The sequence below is a fragment of the Aedes albopictus genome, chromosome 2 (genome assembly GCF_035046485.1).
Source record: "Aedes albopictus strain Foshan chromosome 2, AalbF5, whole genome shotgun sequence".
NCBI classification, from domain to species: domain Eukaryota; kingdom Metazoa; phylum Arthropoda; class Insecta; order Diptera; family Culicidae; genus Aedes; species Aedes albopictus.
The window spans coordinates 130,967,203-130,985,043 of NC_085137.1; the positions used below are offsets into that span (position 1 = coordinate 130,967,203).

At 39.1% G+C, this 17,841-nt stretch overlaps 2 protein-coding genes across 7 annotated transcripts in view; one reads left to right on the forward strand and one right to left on the reverse strand.

Moving 5' to 3' along the window:
* The window catches only part of LOC109417701 (suppressor APC domain-containing protein 2), a 195,990-nt gene that overhangs the window by 41,237 nt on the left and 136,912 nt on the right, over positions 1-17,841 (forward strand). The gene's annotated exons all lie outside the window — the stretch shown is intronic.
* LOC109417695 (glutathione S-transferase 1) lies at positions 1,722-4,166 on the reverse strand. The gene is made up of 3 exons (XM_062850436.1): positions 3,844-4,166; positions 3,579-3,779; positions 1,722-2,152 (listed from the first exon to the last, which is right to left on the reverse strand). Exons 1-3 carry the CDS (start codon positions 3,985-3,987, stop codon positions 1,829-1,831), a joined length of 669 nt encoding a protein of 222 aa, XP_062706420.1. The 5' UTR covers positions 3,988-4,166; the 3' UTR covers positions 1,722-1,828.

The following is a 17,841-nucleotide window of genomic DNA, read 5'->3' on the forward strand; positions in this document are numbered from 1 at the left end:
TTTCAATGAAGATTAAATTTATTTCTTTTATAGAAAACAACTGTTTAAGCATACACGAATAAAAGACAAATATGGATTAATCAAATCAATGAATACTACTAGGCTTGAGCAAAAAAAAAAGTCGTCCCTCGGATTCGTGAGAACCCTACGCTCTACCACAGTACTACAGCTGCGATTGATTGGACAGCAGGTAAAATCTAACTTGAATCAATTTTCTGTCGGCAGCTAGTTTTGCACATTTGTACAGTAGTGAAATGAGCTTGACTTTGTCAAATGTATTCAGCAGCACAGCGGTAAGCCGGCAGGCTATCACGCAGGAGCATCCAGTTCAAATCTACATGGCAGCGACATGTGTGAAAATATAATTATCAGAAGCGCCAGACGTGAATCACAAACCCACCAAACAGGGATGTGATTCTGAATAACACATTAGGCCTGCTGGCAACGGAAATAGTCGAGTGACTCCGTAGCTTGAAGGAATAGAAGCGCCCGTCTAGCGAATTGGGAGTCGTGAGTTCGAGTCTCACCGGAGTACGTGGATTTCTTTTCATAATTCAAATCTGAATTTGTTCATCGAGCCCATGGATGTCAAAGTATTTTCAACAGTGTAACACATTTTTGTTTCTGCATGTATTTCGTCAAAGTTCTGTCAGAAGCTGCTTAGAAGGCTATCCAGCATGCTTATGTGAACTTTCAAGTTCTAAAATCACTTAAAAATGAAGCTGCTTAGAAGGCTAATAAGCAACTCGAACAAGCTGCTTAGCTTATAAAGTACCCTTTTATCTGAACTTTTGGTTACTTGAGCTCTTTCACAATTCGTTTAAGAATCCTTTAAGGAATTACAGTAAGGATTTATTGTTTTTCTCCAAGTATTCAAGAGTTCCTCCGAAGATTTCCTCAAAATACGTTATAAAGATTCCTTCAGGGATTTCTCAATGTTTTCCTTCAGATAATCTTACAAGGATGGAAACATTCATCCTCAATGAATTTCTACAAAAATTTCCACAGGGGGTCCTACAGAAATTTCTGCAAGGCCTCTAGCAGAAACTCCTTCACGGAAATCTATTGAAGTTCTTTTAAAAGATTGTATTTTGATTTGCACCAAACAATTTAGAGGAATTATTTTCGGTTTTTTATTGATTCTGTTGAGATATAATCCATTCTTCAATTTCTTCAAGAATTATTTACGTATTCCTCTAAGTACGATGAGTGCACAGCGATTTTGGAGAAGAAGATCACAGCGCGGACGGTAATGCTGCAGGGACACAACAAACTACAGAACGATACTACCAGTACGGGGACAGCATATCTGGCTTATTCGGGAGAAAAATAAATGTCACATGGAAGATACGAAGTGTAAGGAAATGAAATTGCTGTGCCATTCCCAAGAAACACGGAAGTTCTATCAGAAGTTCAACGCATCCTGCATCTGCTTCTGACCGCAAGCCGAAATGTGCAGAAATAAGGACCGGAGCATACTGACGAACAGATGGGGCTGATTGATAGGTGGAAGCAGCACTTCGATAAGCACCTGGAAAACGTGGATATTGTAGGATTGATTTCCTCGGATAATTGCTCAGAGCTGTTATATGTGCTACTGTTACAATACGCCCGAAACAAGGAACTGCCGGAATGAATAGTTCCGTCGGGGTTGTGAATGTGTTGCGGTTTTCAGGAAATTACTATTTTCTTTCCTTCAGATTTGGAATTGGCATGCTCAATTGAATTACAACGTATAGTTTATTCCATTTGACCAACATTCTTCTTAATCATTTATTGTAAAACAAATATTTTGTAACTTTATCTTTGTAGTTTCAACTAAAACTTCTCATGCCTTCTGCGCATTCTTCTCCTTCTGAGACAGCACAAACTTTGCAATCTCCACAGCTCCACCCCCATTTGCCTCCTCGTAGTAGGGCAGTTGTTTCAAGCGTTCCAACCAGGCATGGATCTTCGGGTATCGGTTCTTGTCCATCGGAATCACTCCCACTATGGAGGAAACCGTTGACACGCAGCTCAAATCCGCAATGGTAAGGGAGTTGCCGACGACATAGTCATCCACCAGGGTATCCTCCAGCAGTTGGTAGGCTTTTTGAACATATTCTGCGCGATCGGCTGGAATTTCGCTTCCATCGAAGAAGATGATTGGTTCCTGCAAGAGGGAAAAGAGGGAAGAGTTACGCGAGAGTAAATTCGGTGGTCTTATCAACCGGGTTGCATGTATTGATCGTGAACAAAAATTTGTTTCGAAGATTAAACTCCAATAAAGGGCGAACACGATGAAATTGCCACACAGAAAATATTGCATAACTTTTGATTGCGTTCGCCAAAATAGCTAATTTTTTTACCATGAATAGTATATTATGTGTAGCTAATACCATAAAATTTTCATTAAAATCGGTTGAGTAATGGCGGAGATATCGTTGAAACAAGGAAATTGCCACTTGAGAATCTTGTACAATCATTTTGGAAAATATCACTTTTTTGCCGTTTCAACGCTGGCGCCAAAAATACTGAACCGATTTCAATGAAAATTTTTTTGTACGTAACGTATGTATGTAGAAGTAGTTTGTCAAAATTTCATTCAATTCGATCATACCGTTAAAAAGTTATAGCCATATATGTCGCACTATCTCACAATAAGCAGATGTGGTTTTTGGTATAGTGAATTTCAAACTGCTCTTACTTTGAAAGTACTCAACAAAAATGGCTGAAATTTTCACTGTAAACAGTTTAACACAACAATTTTACACTCTCAAAGTTTTATAAAAATCGGGACAGTGTTACCAGTTCTACAGTCAAAATAGTGCACGCGGAACTAAAAATGGTCAAAAAGTACCTAAAATTCACCTTGAAGCGATTTGAGTTTTGGATATTTACTAGAAAAAGTACTGAACCAATTTCGATCAAATTTTTACCACTTAATTGATACTATGTTAAGAATATCGAGTGAAATTTTCAAACGTTTTGATGAGGTAACAAAAAAGTTATAGCCTAAGTAATTTTTTGAAATGGGTGTACAAGTTTTCTAAAATCTCATTTTATGATATCGACAATATATGCGCCAATACTCAACCGATTTTAATGAAAATTTTATGGTATTAGCTACACATAATATACTATTCATGGTAAAAAAATTAGCTATTTTGACGAACGCAATCAAAAGTAATACAATATTTTCTGTGTGGCAATTTCATCGTGTTCGCTCTTTATGTTCTGCTAAATTAAAATACGTATTTTTATAAATATTTTTTTTTAGAAATGCATTTTTTTCTTAAGTTTATGAAAAAATACTGCAAGGCCAATATTGACATGTTCCATGCCAAAATTAGAATTGATTACCCACACAATACTGATGCTCTTATAATTTTTACAATATTGAGTGCTTCAACGTTAGGTTACAGGTCAAAGTAAGCGAAAGTGATTATGCAATCGCCCGCCCATTGCAAACAGTGGAATCCAAAAATGTCTTTGGACGTATTTCAGTTCCACAAGGCACATCTTATGTATGCTATGAGCTCATTCCGCAGACCGGCTATTGGTCACCTACGTACAGGTTATCACATCAGCATACTTACAAACACGAACCGCATACGAGCAAACAGAACGCCGCTCTCGAAGTGTAGAGCAGCATTCACCTTTGCTTGCTTGACCAGTTCTTTCGGGTACAGGCTATCATCCTTGCCGTACTTGGACACCAGATAGATCATAATTGCATGACTTTCGCAAATCACCGTTCCGTTATCGTCCAACACCGGTATGGTGTGTTGAGGGTTCAACTGCAAAATTCGAACAGAGATTCACACAAAATTGACACATAACGATTGTGTAGATCTAATTAACCTTGACAAACTCCGGCTTCAGATGATCCCCGGTGGCCAAATTGACCACCTTCCGTTCCAAGTCGAGGTCCAGTGCCTTGGCGCAGAGCTCCACTGCCCTGCAGGGTGGACTCACGTGCATCGTGTACAGGATGGGCTTGGTCATCGTGTGATCGAGAATGGGCGATAAATCTGCGACCGAATCGTTTGCCGGCTTGTGGAAGACTGCTTGCTGAAGAATATCGGTGGATAAAAAACGACTTTTTGATGGGTGCGGTTTGTGTGTTGGTGTTCAAAACCGATACTTGAAACTGGTCTTATCTCAGTAGACTTGTTTTGGTAATCTCACCTGTGAACGCTTTACATTACATGAACAATCAAGAAAGTTTTGATGATCGTTTTTTCATTCCCGAAAATGAATGTGTCATTAGTTTTAATTAACGTTAGACTGGTTGAATCCATGCTGTAAACTACGAAATACAAATAACAGTAAGATACTGTTTTTTTTTAATTTATATTGGGTGCTTTTTAGGCCAGGGTTTTTAGGCATTTTACATCGCGATGCACTTCTTGAAAAATAATTTCTAAGAGGTGCTGCCGTTGCATTTTTGATGAGTGTATATTATTTATATCTAATATTATTTAGGAGCTCTTGAAGGGATACCGACAAGAATTGTGAAGTTCTCGTAAACCTATGCAACTTTTCTATGTACAATCGGTGAAGTTCTGCGTTTGTCCTTCTCGGATCCCTAGTACTATTTTTGGTAGATTTTTTTTCTCCAAAGCCCATAACTAGATTCTGGCAATATTCTTCAAGTAAGTTCTTCGATTTATTGTTCAAATATTAACAAGACTTTCGAAGCACTTTTCTCAGGATTTCTGGTGTATGGTTATGGGTTTTATTTTAAACCTATTGAACTCAAAATTGACCTCAAATCTTTTCCAATCAAGCTGAATTATATGACCAAGTTTCAGGAAATTTGGCCGACAAAAACCCCTCATGACGAAAAGAACAAACATGCCGATAAAAAGGTATTATGGGGTATTATCACCCTTAATAAGGACCAATTTTTGAATTGTTTTGAAAAAAAAAACCAGGTACCAATGTCCAATATTATTTATGATTTCTATTATGGAAATCCAAGACAATGTTTTGTATGCGTGAAATGCATCGTTATAATAGAACATGTTCCACTTTATCACAGTATTTTCAACTGGTGTTTTCTGACAAATCTCAAAAAATTCTCAATGAACTTCATATAAACCATCCATTTAAAAGTTCATACTATTTTCAAAATATAGATTTTTTTTATCTGTTTTAACGAGATTTTTAGCCCTAGGCTAGTTCATCTCGGGACCCACGCTTTACTTCCCTTCCGAAGGAAGAACTCACATTTTGTGAGTTTGTCGGGAGTGGGATTCGATCCCAGGTCCTCGGCGTGATAGAATATAGATATTTCTTTATACATGTCATTGGAAAACTGAAATGGAGGCGGTCATCTTAACCATCCAATATTTATTTTTTTATTTCAATCTGAATATCATTTTTGTAAACTATTGTCGATGAACATGTTTATGTGATTTTGTTTATTGAATGTTGGTTTTGATTTTCCTAATTTTTATTTTTGAACATCCCAATGTATTATTATTTTTTTCTTGGAACAATTTGGTCTATCGACTTTTTGAAATGAAAACATGTTGACATTTTGAAATTATTAAAGAAATATTTTTTTTTATTTTTTATAGAAAATTTCATTTTCTGTGTAGCTTTTAGCAACATTATTTTAGAGTGTATTCAATTCCACTAATCTGTTTTACTATGATGAAATGATTGTAGAAACATTTTAAACATGTAATATTTTACGGAACCTCCTGAAACGCACCTGAGACATCCCGGAAACCATTGAGACCCCATAGGAAATCCTTGAAATGCCCTTGATATCTCCTGGTACCCTCTAAAACTCCCTGGAACTTCTTAAGAAGCCTCCGAATTCACCTGAAATGTCTCTGAGATCCTCAAAAAAGCCCCTGAGACTCCTAAGCAACTCACGAGACCTCTTGGAATTCTCCTGATACCCCTGAGTTTCCCTGAAACGCTCTTGAGTCCTTCTGAAACGCTTTATCACCCCTGAAACGTCCCTAAGACCTCCTAAAATGGGAGCGGACCTGGTGTGATGGTTAAAGCGCATGCCTATCACGCCGAGGACCTGGGATCGAATCCCACTCCCGACAAACTTACACAATGTGAGTTCTTCCTTCGGAAGGGAAGTAAAGCGTGTGTCCCGAGATGAACTAGCTCAGGGCTAAAAATCTCGTTAATACAGATAAAAAAACCTCCTAAAATACTCCTGAGATTCCTGAAACACCCCTGAGACCCCTAAAGCACCCATGGAACCATCAAAAATGCCCCTGCAATCCCTTGAAACACCCCTAAGACTCCGTAAAGCATCCCTGAGGCCACCAGAATGCTTCCTGAAATCCTCTGGCACCTTCTGAAACGCCCCTGAAATGCCCCTGATACCCTTCAAAACTCCGCAAAGATCTACTGGAACCCCCTTTGAAGTCCTCTGAATCCTTGAAAAGCTTCCGAAGCCCCCTGGAACCTCCATGGTGCCCCCTTGAACCCTCTGGCAGCGGTATGCGACGTTCCTGAGACTCCTTTAATCGCCGCTGAAATTTCCTGGTCCCCCTGAGACTCCCTGAGACCCTACTGGAATGTCTCCGAGATCTCCTAGTACCCCCTGAAACCACCTGAAGTAAGCTGAAACGCCCCTGACATCCTCTGAAACTCTCGTGGTGTCCCTATGTGCCTGTGGTACTCCTGAAATCCAAAGAAACGCCCCTGAGACCTCCTGGTGCCCTTTGAAACACTCTTGAAACACTCATGAGATCTTTTGGTACCTCCTGAAACCTCTTGGGACCCCATGAAACGCCCCTGCAGCCTCTCTTAGGTCTCTACTATTAACGCCCCTTGGCCCACGTTACCTTAGCTACCACCATTTATTCCATATTGTTTCGCACAATATTGGTTCTAAATAGCCCTCCCTACATACTTACATACATACATTTTTTTGGTCAACATCATATTTAATATAAGATATAATCAATAATAGTACGCCACTAGACTCGGTATGTGGCAGCCGCTCTCCATTCTCGGTCACTCCCAATGCTCTCCAAGTCACGCTCCACCTGGTCCGCCTATCGTGCTCTCTGCCCTCCACGCCTTCTTGTGCCAACTGGATCCGTCGTGAACACCAACTTTGCAGAGGTGTTGTCCGGCATTCTTGCAACATACCCTGCCCATCGTATCCTTCCGGCTTTGGCTACCTTCTGCATGTTGGGATCGCCGTAGAGTGCAACGAGCTCGTGGTTCATTCCTCGCCGCCACACACCATTCTTATGCACACCGCCGAAGATCGTCCTTAGCACGCGTCGCTAGAAAACTCCGAGTGCTTGCAGGTCCTCCTCGAGCATGGTCCATGTCTCGTGTCTGTAGAGGACCACCGGCCTTATTAGCGTTTTGTACATGATGCACTTGATGCGTGAATGAATCTCTTTAGAACGCAGCTGCTTCTGGAGCCCGTAGTAGGCATGACTTCCACTGATGACGCGCCTTCGTTTTTCACAGCTAGTATATTGTTGTCAGTAAGATCCGAGGAAGACGAATTTCTCCTCCACCTCGAAGGTATCCCCGTCTATCGTCACATTATCACCTAGACCGACCCGGTCGTTTCGGTTCCGCCTACCAGCATGTACTTTGTTTTGAGGCATTCACCACCAGTCCGAACTTTTCTGCTTTGCGTTTCAGGCGGGTGTACAGCTCTGCCACCGTTTCAAATGTTTTGGCGATAATGTCCATGTCGTCCGCAATGCACACACATTCATCGAATTTTGTGAAAATCATACCCCGGCTGTTGAGCCCGGCTCGTTCCATAACACCTTCTAGAGCGATGTTGAAGAGTAGATATGAGCAGGGCTGGATCTAACGGGGGGCCGGGGGGGCCAGGGCCCCGGGCCCCCTCATTTTGGGGGCCCCCACAAAAACCAATTTTGGTTCAAGAACTGCTACAAAACAAAGAAAAACTGTATTGCTCATCACATTTGTACCTCCGAGGGGCCTTCACAACCGCTCGGGCCCCGGGCCCCCACAATCCTTAATCCGGGCCTGGATATGAGTGTCCGTCACCTTATCGCAGTCTCCGGCGAGATTCGAATGAACTGCATAAACGGCGAACACGATGAAATTGCCACACAGAAAATATTGTACAACTTTTGATTGCGTTCGCCAAAATAGCTATTTTTTTTACCATGAATAGTATATTAGACGATGCCCACCAATGCGTGAGTAAACCCAAATTGGCAACCGCCTTCATAACGCACGAACCCCACCAACCGTTGCCAAATCGGTTTTAAAATGACAACCTACCTTCCCGGTGAACAGTGGATTCATATATTTAGCAACCAGACCCAACCGTTGCTATCGCGGTTGATATCACTTTCTTCATGATTCTAATCTGACTAACAAACAAAACAAGACAGCTTTCTACAAGTAAAATATAAAAAAAGAATGATTATCTTTGAATTTTTGAAACTGTTGTTCTCTCATGCATTTAAGATTGCGTTTGTCACAAATGGACACATATTGAAGATAAAGCTTAATGCTAGGCGAGGTTTGACGTGTCGAAAGATTCGATTGTCCAAACGAACCGAAGAACGGTGTATTTTTAAAACTATTGTATACGAAAACTTCCTTAAAATTTCCAATGGGAACGTGCAAATGGCTTCGGCAAACCGCAAGCCCCGAGTGGAATAAAAAAAAGGTGACATTCAATCAATAAAAGCGTCAGCCAATTTACTGACTGCATGGCTCCAATCAACACTTGTTCGCAAAAACAGTGCTTCTGCAATTCCTCAGGGATTTCTTCAAGAATTCCTTGGCGAATTTCTCCAGGTGTTCCTTGAGGTTCCTTGAGATTCTTCCACCAATTTCTTCAGGGTATCTTTTAGGAGTTCATTCTTGGTTTACAATGGGAGTTCCTTCTGAGATTTTTTCAGAAGTTCCGTCTTAAATTTCCTAGTCATTTTACCAGGAAAGCTACATCCGTCCGTTTATATCCGTCAGAAGTTCTGTCTGGGGTTCCCCCTGAAGATTTTTCAAGGATTTTTCTAGAAATTTCGTCAGGAATTCCTTCGGAGCATCATCTAGGATCTTTTTTCGGATAATACTCAAGGAATTCGTTGGAAGAATCATCCAGGAATTCCCACAGGGATTCTTCTAGGAATCTAGCAGAACTCCTGGAATTCTCTCAGGGATTCCTCCGAGAATGCCCTCGGGGATTTATCCAGGAGTTTCTTCCGGCATTCCCCTTAGAATTCCTACCGGGATTTTTCCGGGAATTTCTACCGGGACTCCCCCGGTAATTCTTTCCAGAATTGCTCAGGGAATTCCTTCCAAGATTCCCGGGAATTCCTTCCAAGATTCCCCGGGAATTCCTTCCAAGATTCCCCGGGAATTCCTTCCAAGATTCCCCGGGAATTCCTTCCGAGAATCCCCGGAAATTCCGTCCGAGATTCCCCGGGAATTCCTTCCGAGATTCCCCGGGAATTCCTTCCGAGATTCCCCGGGAATTCCTTCCGAGATTCCCCGGGAATTCCTTCCGAGATTCCCCGGGAATTCCTTCCGAGATTCCCCGGGAATTCCTTCCGAGATTCCCCGGGAATTCCTTCCGAGATTCCCCGGGAATTCCTTCCGAGATTCCCCGGGAATTCCTTCCGAGATTCCTCGGGAATTCCTTCCGAGATTCCCCGGGAATTCCTTCCGAGATTCCCCGGGAATTCCTTCCCCAAGTAACACAATTTGTTATAATACTGTATATAATACATGTTTCATACAAACGTCCATGTTTTGTTTCAAATATGGGAAACGTATTTTCATACACTTATATAACCGAAAAAGCGCAAAAAATGGCGGCTTATAAAGCATCTTTGATGTTACTGAAGATGTTTTTCAATACATTCTTATAACATAAAATTATGTATCGAATATGTTTTTCAGCATCATCATAACAACTTACTTATTGCCGGCACGAAATTATTATTTATCAACCACGCACAGCAAATAAATATGGCATCTTTTATAAATGCAGTATTTAGTGATGGCTCAAAATAATGTTCAGGCCTTACATTTCGTTTGTAATTCACCATCTCGACGTTTGGGCACTATGACTTAATTTCATGTGCCGTTCAAAATTTATGGTGAAATAAGCACTTTTCCTCTCCATAAATTCATTCGCTTTCCATAGGATTGGAAATAAGAAGGCAAGATTTTTGACATCTGTGGTTTGTAAGAAATTTTCAAACAAATTTTCAGACATGCAACATGGTGGCTTCTTGACAAAGTACCGTCAGAATGTTTTGGGATGTTATTTTCAATTATGATATATTAGTGATGATCTTTTAGACTGCAGAATTTGTCTTCGTTATCAAAAAGGATATTATATTATTTCATTACATATTTAAACTGTTCCAGATGGATTATAGGCAGAAACATCAGTAGATGGATAAACGGCTATATATAAAAATGGTAGTGTGAAACTTTTTAGCAGGCACTGTAATTGGTCTGGCCTGATATATGGAAGAACTCAAAATTTTGAAAAAACGTTCAAATAACGACTGTTATACATTTCAATAACATGTTTATCGAATATCACTTGAATCGAATGAAATACATTGAAAAAACATCACAGCAACGTATTTTGAACATCTACCTCCCAATAGAATACGACGATGTCATTTTGGTTTTGGATGACCTATTTTGAACATAGGTATAACAATAACAAAGGTGGAGTGCGTTACGAATAGTAATTAATTGATAATTAATTGTTCACGGGATCAAAAATAGTGTAAAAATTGTGCTGGTAAGAGAGATTTAGCCGCCATGTAAGAACCCCAGTGATTTTTAGGTGACAGAAGTCCTGCCGTTTATATAAAGTTGAATGGTGGCGCCCATATTTTGAGCCATGGTGACTGTGGCCTGCGCCAAGTTTTTCAAGAGACTATTAACATACCCATTTGTTACCCCGTTTAGCATACTTGTAGCGGGATCAAACCGCAAAGCATAACAGTAAAGTTGCTATCGTATTTAGAGTTCCTTGTGTTTTTAAGTGAAAGAGATGTTTATTAAATAATGATCAAGTAAGTGAGAAGAGACAGCAAACTGATAATGTTTTACATTAACGTATTTAATACGTAAAAACAACGTTTTAATAACATGTTTGAGCTCAAAAGTTATAAGTATGTGCTGCTGATGTTATACATATCATCTTCAATTGAAGGAAGACGATGACACAAATATCTTGTGTAACCAACGTTAAATTTACGTTATTTTAACATGTAGTGAGGATGATAACATTTTTCAGTAACTTGGTATTGCCAAACACAGTTAACACATGATTTCAACATAATATGTGTACAAATACGATTATAGTACTATACTACAACGTCTTTTTTTAAGTTTATTCTCAAAGATGTTTTCTGTGTTACTTGGGTCCGAGATTCCCCGGGAATTCCTACCGAAATTCATCGGGAATTCCTTCCGAGATTCCCCGGGAATGCCTTCCGAGATTCCCCGGGAGTTCCTTCCGAGATTCAGCGAGAATTCCTCCCAAGATTCCCTCCGAAATTCCCCTGGGATTTACCCGGGCATGTCTTTTGGCATTTCCTTCCAGGATTGCCATGGGAATACTTTCTGGGACTTCCATGGCAGTTTCTTCAGAGATATCTTCAGAAATGCATTCAGGGATTTCTCCAAAAGTTCTTTCAGGGATTCATCAATGAGGTTCAAGGATTTATCTAGGAGTTCCTTTAAGGAGTTCTATCATGAATTCTTCCAGGCGTTTCTTCAGGGATCCCTTCAGAGATCCCTCCAGGAAGTCCATCAGAGATTCCTCAAAGAACTTCTTCAGGGATTTATTTATTTATTTATTTGCCGTCAATCAATTGTAGACCGTTTAAAATACATCGTCAACTTAACATATACATTAATATTTTTAGTGAAAATCTTTTTATAATAATATGTTATTGTTCTTCCATCTATTCCTTTTTTATAATCATTTCTCAAATAATGGTAACATATAGAAAAATTGCCCTTTATTGCTTAACTTCTACCATTTCGAATGTTATGGAAATATTTCTTCAACTGCGTTCGAGACATGTTCACGTCAATTGTTTCACAATGTCGATTATAAGAGGACATCATTTGAATTAGCGGTCCATATTTAGCATAATCTGCATGATGACGTTCCACTGAGAACAAGTTCCTATCTCGCAAATGCCGGCTGGGAGCATAAAAATTCAATTTGGATAATAATTCAGGTGAATCAGCTCTCTGTGAAACAATATCCATAACAAATGAAACCATAGCATAGTCTCGTCGTTCTTTCAACGTCTGAATGTTGATCAACATACAACGAGCTTCGTATGAAGGAAGAGGAAAAACTGTCCATCCTAACTTACGCAGCGCATATAAAAGAAATTGCTTCTGTACCGACTCTATACGTTCTTCATATTTTTTATGTAAGGAGACCAAACAACACTACAATACTCTAATATTGACCTAACGTAAGCAATGTACAATGTTTTTATAGTGTATGGATCTTGAAAGTGATAGCCAAAACGTTTTATAAATGCGAGCATATTGCTTGCTCTGTGAATAATTGTATTATAATGTTCGACAAACGTTAATTTCGAGTCTAAGATAATTCCTAAGTCTCTTACTTTATCACATTTTTCAACATTTTGGTTACCTAACTTTATTGAAACATCTGATACACCTCGTTTTCTGCTGTAAGTTATATGATTGCATTTTTTAACATTTAATTTCAGCAAACTTTTAGAGCACCATATGTGGAAGATTTGTATTTCATTTATAAATGTATGGACATCATCTTGATTTTTAATTTCTAAGAACAGTTTCATGTCGTCAGCATATATGAGAATTTTCAGTTTATGTAGTATAAAAGAAATATCGTTAACGTATAAAATGAAAAGCAGGGGTCCCAAGTGTGAACCTTGGGGAACACCAGATGTGACCTTGATTGGTTTTGATTTTTTATCATTGAATCGAACTATCTGTTGGCGATCAGTCAAATACGACTCAATCCAGCCGAGGAGCCTAGTCGAAATTCCCATTTTTGCGAGCTTGAAAATCAACATAGGAATATCCAGTCTATCGAATGCTTTGCTAAAATCAGTGTAAAGTGCTTCAACACGATTACCAGTATCCATTGCATTTAAAGAGTAATTGACAAATTCCAGCAGATTTGTAGCCGTTGAGCGACCTTTAAAGAAACCATGTTGGGCAATAGTTATTCTATTTTTGATCTGAGAGAAAATATTTTTGTTAATGATGCATTCGAAAAGTTTTGGAATGCATGAAATGATTGCAATTCCACGATAATTTCGAACATCGGATTTTTTACCAGACTTATAGATTGGTATCAAAAAAGATTTTTTCCACTCCAGCGGGAATTTTCCAGCTTCCAGCGACATGTTGAATAACCAAAATAATGGAGTTGTAAGTTCTATTGCTAATGGTTTTAAGAATGAAGGTGGAATTCCATCTGGACCTGATCCTTTTGTGGTGTCTAGATCCTTTAATTTATCTAAAATATCTTTAACGTTAATGTGACTAACACCTACATCATTTGGAAAATCAGGGAAATATGAAAAATATTCAAAGTCACGATCGTTGTCAGTATGATTTGTGTAGGTTTCTTGAAAGAATGATGCAAATAGAGTGCAAATATCCTCTGAATTATCTCCATCTTTCTCGTCTAATGTCATTTTGAAGGGAAAGCTTGTTGACTTAAGTTTAGACTTTACATAATTGAAAAAGTTTTTTGGACAGGATTTGATTTCACTTTCGGTTTTTTCGTTATAATCTGAAACAGCGGAAGAAATTGCTGTATTTAGTTGATTGCAGATATTCAAATACTTCGCCAAATTATCTTGATTTTTATATTTTCTGTAGGTTTTGTGAGCCTTTTGCTTTCGATTCTTCAAATTTATAATTTGTTTGGTAAACCAAACAGGATTTTTGGAGTTGTAATTGCGTCGCTTTTTTGTGAGTGGAACTTCTTCTTTAATAATATCTGATAAAATTTTATAAAAGACATCCACAGCGCAATCAATATTTGTCTGACTCCTCAAAACGGATTGCCAGTTAGCCCTATTTAACTTAGCCTTAATGTTGTCAAAGTTTGCTTTATGAAAATCCAATACATTTTCGAATTCACAGTCGAAGGGGTTAGAATTATTATGTACAAATACAGAGTACTCAATTGCCGTATGAAATATTTCATTTTTCCATAAAGGATCAAGAGATTCAGTCACACAGAAATCTTCATGTATATTTGTAAGTAAAAAATCCAAGAAACAGTTTTGTCCATTTTTTACGTGATTTATTTGATTAAGTCCCAAGTTGGCAATTTTCTCAAAAATAAAGTGTAACGTGTCATTATCACCAACGACTGGCAGAAGAATACTCTCATTTTCTGCATCAGGAATAAAGTCTGCACCACGCTGATTGAAGTCTCCGTATACATGTACTTTATATTCAGGAGGAAGCTGAGATACAATTTTATCAGCTGCTTCAAAGAACTTCTCATATGTTGATTTACATGCTAGATCAGGTGGAAAATACACTGAAGCAAAAATGTGAGTTTCCCCATTAATATAAGCTTTAACCCACACATGTTCGAACTCCTTAAATTTAGGCGAAATTATTTGTTCTGAATTATATTTCGTAGAAATTGCGACTACTACTCCTCCGCCAGATTGTCTTTTGGTTAAAACTAAATCACGGTCACATCTGAACACGTTAAAGTTGCTACCAAAAGCTTCTTCATTTTTAATACCATCGTTCCAACTAGTTTCAGTGCCCAGTATGACTGAAAAATTTGAACTTAATATATTATTATATATTGCATTAATTTTTGGCGCACTACTCATACGATTAAAATTCTGACAATAGATCAGGATTTCAGTGGCAGATGAATTTGTAGTAACCGATGGTAGTTTGTCAATTTCATGATTAGTATCAATTATTAATAACGATTTATTACCAGCTGTGTCCGGCTCGTCTTGGTCTGCCTCTGATGAGTGCGTCAGATTGTGGGAAAACACGAACGTTCACAGGAACACGAGGTACAGTGCTGGGAGAAAGAATTCCTCAAGGCGGGTCCAAATGTCCAATTTGAAGTGGGTGTCGGGCTCGTTTGTGGAAACTGGTCATCAACCGGATATGGATTCAGCGTTTCACCCTTTTGAAACCTAATTCCATGTTGTTTTTTAACTGGTGGCTTGGAGAATGTAACTTTCGCAGCTGCGAGTAAATCCTTATCCGGAGGTAGAAACGTAGTAGCTGGTTGGCGAACGCTGTCGTTGTTGTAATTGAAGTAACTGCAGCTGGGAGTGTTTTCCCTTTTGTCTTTGCTTATTTTAGTATTTTTGCTAGTGCTCAAGTGATTACCGTTTGAATATACTGAACTGCTGTGCCGCTGTCTTCTAGCCTTTCTTCGTCTTCTGGCCTTATCTTTTGCTTTTTGCTGGTTTTCGCGACGCTGCTGACGAGCATCATAATCTGTCCAGTCAGATCGCCAGACGTTTTTGGAACCTAGCTTGCGCCAACCAGATTTTTCAGCATTTTGTGATTGGGCCAGATCCATTTCCGAGGTTTGAGCTAATTCGTCCATCAAACTAGGGGGTTTCGTCGATGAAGAAAAGCGTGCATTGCAGATATTGGTGTCCAATGTATTAATTGCTCTAGCAAGCGACTTTACTTCCTTCAAAACGTCGCTTTCAACCGTTTGTGCGGATTGCAACTGGCTTGAGTTATGCTCGTTGCAATGAGCAGCCATCTCTATAGTCAGGCTGCTTAAATTTTGTACTTCGCTGCATATAGTCTTAAGTTCGTGCGACAAATCGCTGGTAATATTTGTTAAATATTCTTCAACTCGCCGCTTAGTTTCTTCTATTGATTACTTTTGAAATTTCTCCAAGGATTTTAAAATTTGAACGAAAGGCTTGAGGAATTAATTATCCACATTCTGGAACTTTCGTACAATTGAAAATGATAATATGAGGAACAATAAATGATGTTGTCAAATATTTGCTTCTCTGTACTTTGTTTACGATATGAAGTACTACTACCAACCACCAGTGGGGAGATGAGGTAGTATTTTACCAACAATTATGTGAACGCACGGTGCGAAAACGGGTGGGTATCAGAAATAGAACCGATTTGCACACCTCTACTACTCACCGACTTACTACACACTGGTGGGGATAGTCTTATGTGTAGCTAATACCATAAAATTTCCATTAAAATCGGTTGAGTATTGGCGGAGATATCGTTGAAACAAGGAAATTGCCACTTGAGAATCTTGTGCAAACAAACATTTTGGAAAATATCACTTTTTTGCCGTTTCAACGATGGCGCCAAAAATACTGAACCGATTTCATTGACAATTTTTATGTACGTAAAGTATGTATGTAGAAGTAATTTGTCAAAATTTCATTCAATTTGATCATACCGTTAAAAAGTTATAGCCATATATGTCGCACTATGTCACAATAGTGAAATTCAAACTGCTCTTACTTTGAAAGTATTCAACAAAAATGGCTGAAATTTTCACTGTAAGCAGTTTAACACAAAAATTTTACACTGTCAAAGTTTTATAAAAATCGGGACAGTGTTACCAGTTCTACGGTCAAAATAGTGCACGCGGAACTAAAAATGGTCAAAAAGTACCTAAAATTTACCTTGGAGCGATTTGAACTATGGATATTTACTAGAAAAAGTACTGAGCCGATTTCGATCAAATTTTTACCACTTAATTGATACTATGTTAAGAATATCGAGTGAAATTTTCAAACGTTTTGATGAGGTAACAAAAAAGTTATAGCCTAAGTAATTTTTTGAAATGGGTGCACAAATTTTCTAAAATCTCATTTTATGATATCGACAATATATGCGTCAATACTCAACCGATTTTAATGAAAATTTTATGGTATTAGCTACACATAATATACTATTCATGGTCAAAAAATTAGCTATTTTGACGAACGCAATCAAAAGTTATACAATATTTTCTGTGTGGCAATTTCATCGTGTGCGCCCTTTAATGCTTTAAACAGTCTAGTCAACTTCCCAGGAAAGCCGTTTTTGTCCATGATTCTTCATAGCTCTGTGTGGTCAATACTGTCGTATGCCGATTTGAAGTCGATGAACAGGTGATGCGTTGGGACTTGGTATTCACGGCATTTCTGGAGGATTTGTCGTACGGTGAAGATCTGGTTTGTTGTCGACCGGCCGCCTATGAAGCCGGCTCGATAACTTCCCACGAACTCATTCGTTTTAGGTGACAGACGACGGAAGATAATCTGGGATTACACTTTGTAGGCAGCATTCAAAATGGTGATCGCTCTGAAGTTCTCAAATTCCAAATGGTCGCCTTTTTGTGAATGGGACAGTTTCTTCCACTTCTACGGTAGCTGTTCGGTTTCCCAGATCCTGACTATCAGCCGGTGCAGACAGGTGGCCAACATTTCTGGGCCCATCTTGATGAGTTCAGCTGCGATACCATCCTTACCAGCTGCTTTGTTGGTTTTGAGCTGGTGAATGGCATCCTTAACTTTCCTCAGCGTGGGAGTCGGTTCATTTCCGTCCTCCGCTACACTGGCCATTCAGGTGCAGATCGAAGTGCTGCTTTCACCTTTCGATCACCTCACGTCCGTCCATCAAGAGGCTTCCTTCCTTATCTTCGAAAAAGGCGAGTAACGTTTCACGTTCTGTCAGGTCCCTTGCTGCAGCATTACCGCCGCGCTGCGTTCTTCTTCTCCAAAACCGTTCTGCACTTTTTGTTGAGCTATTCGTTCCGTCGATTCTGTTCCACGTACCTGATGGTGCTCTCGGTTGCGTCGTTGATAGCTGCTTTCCTCGTACTCCATCAGTCATCTA

Bases quoted from the DNA above. Each gene is read 5' to 3' on its own strand.
- LOC109417695 (XM_062850436.1), bottom strand. From the start codon at position 3,987: ATGACCAAGCCCATCCTGTACACGATGCACGTGAGTCCACCCTGCAGG. The intron at 3,780-3,843 runs GTTAATTAGATC...CGAATTTTGCAG, and splicing joins TGAAGCCGGAGTTTGTCAAG to TTGAACCCTCAACACACCAT. The intron at 2,153-3,578 runs GTAAGTATGCTG...TCCCTCTTGCAG, and splicing joins CTCGTATGCGGTTCGTGTTT to GAACCAATCATCTTCTTCGA.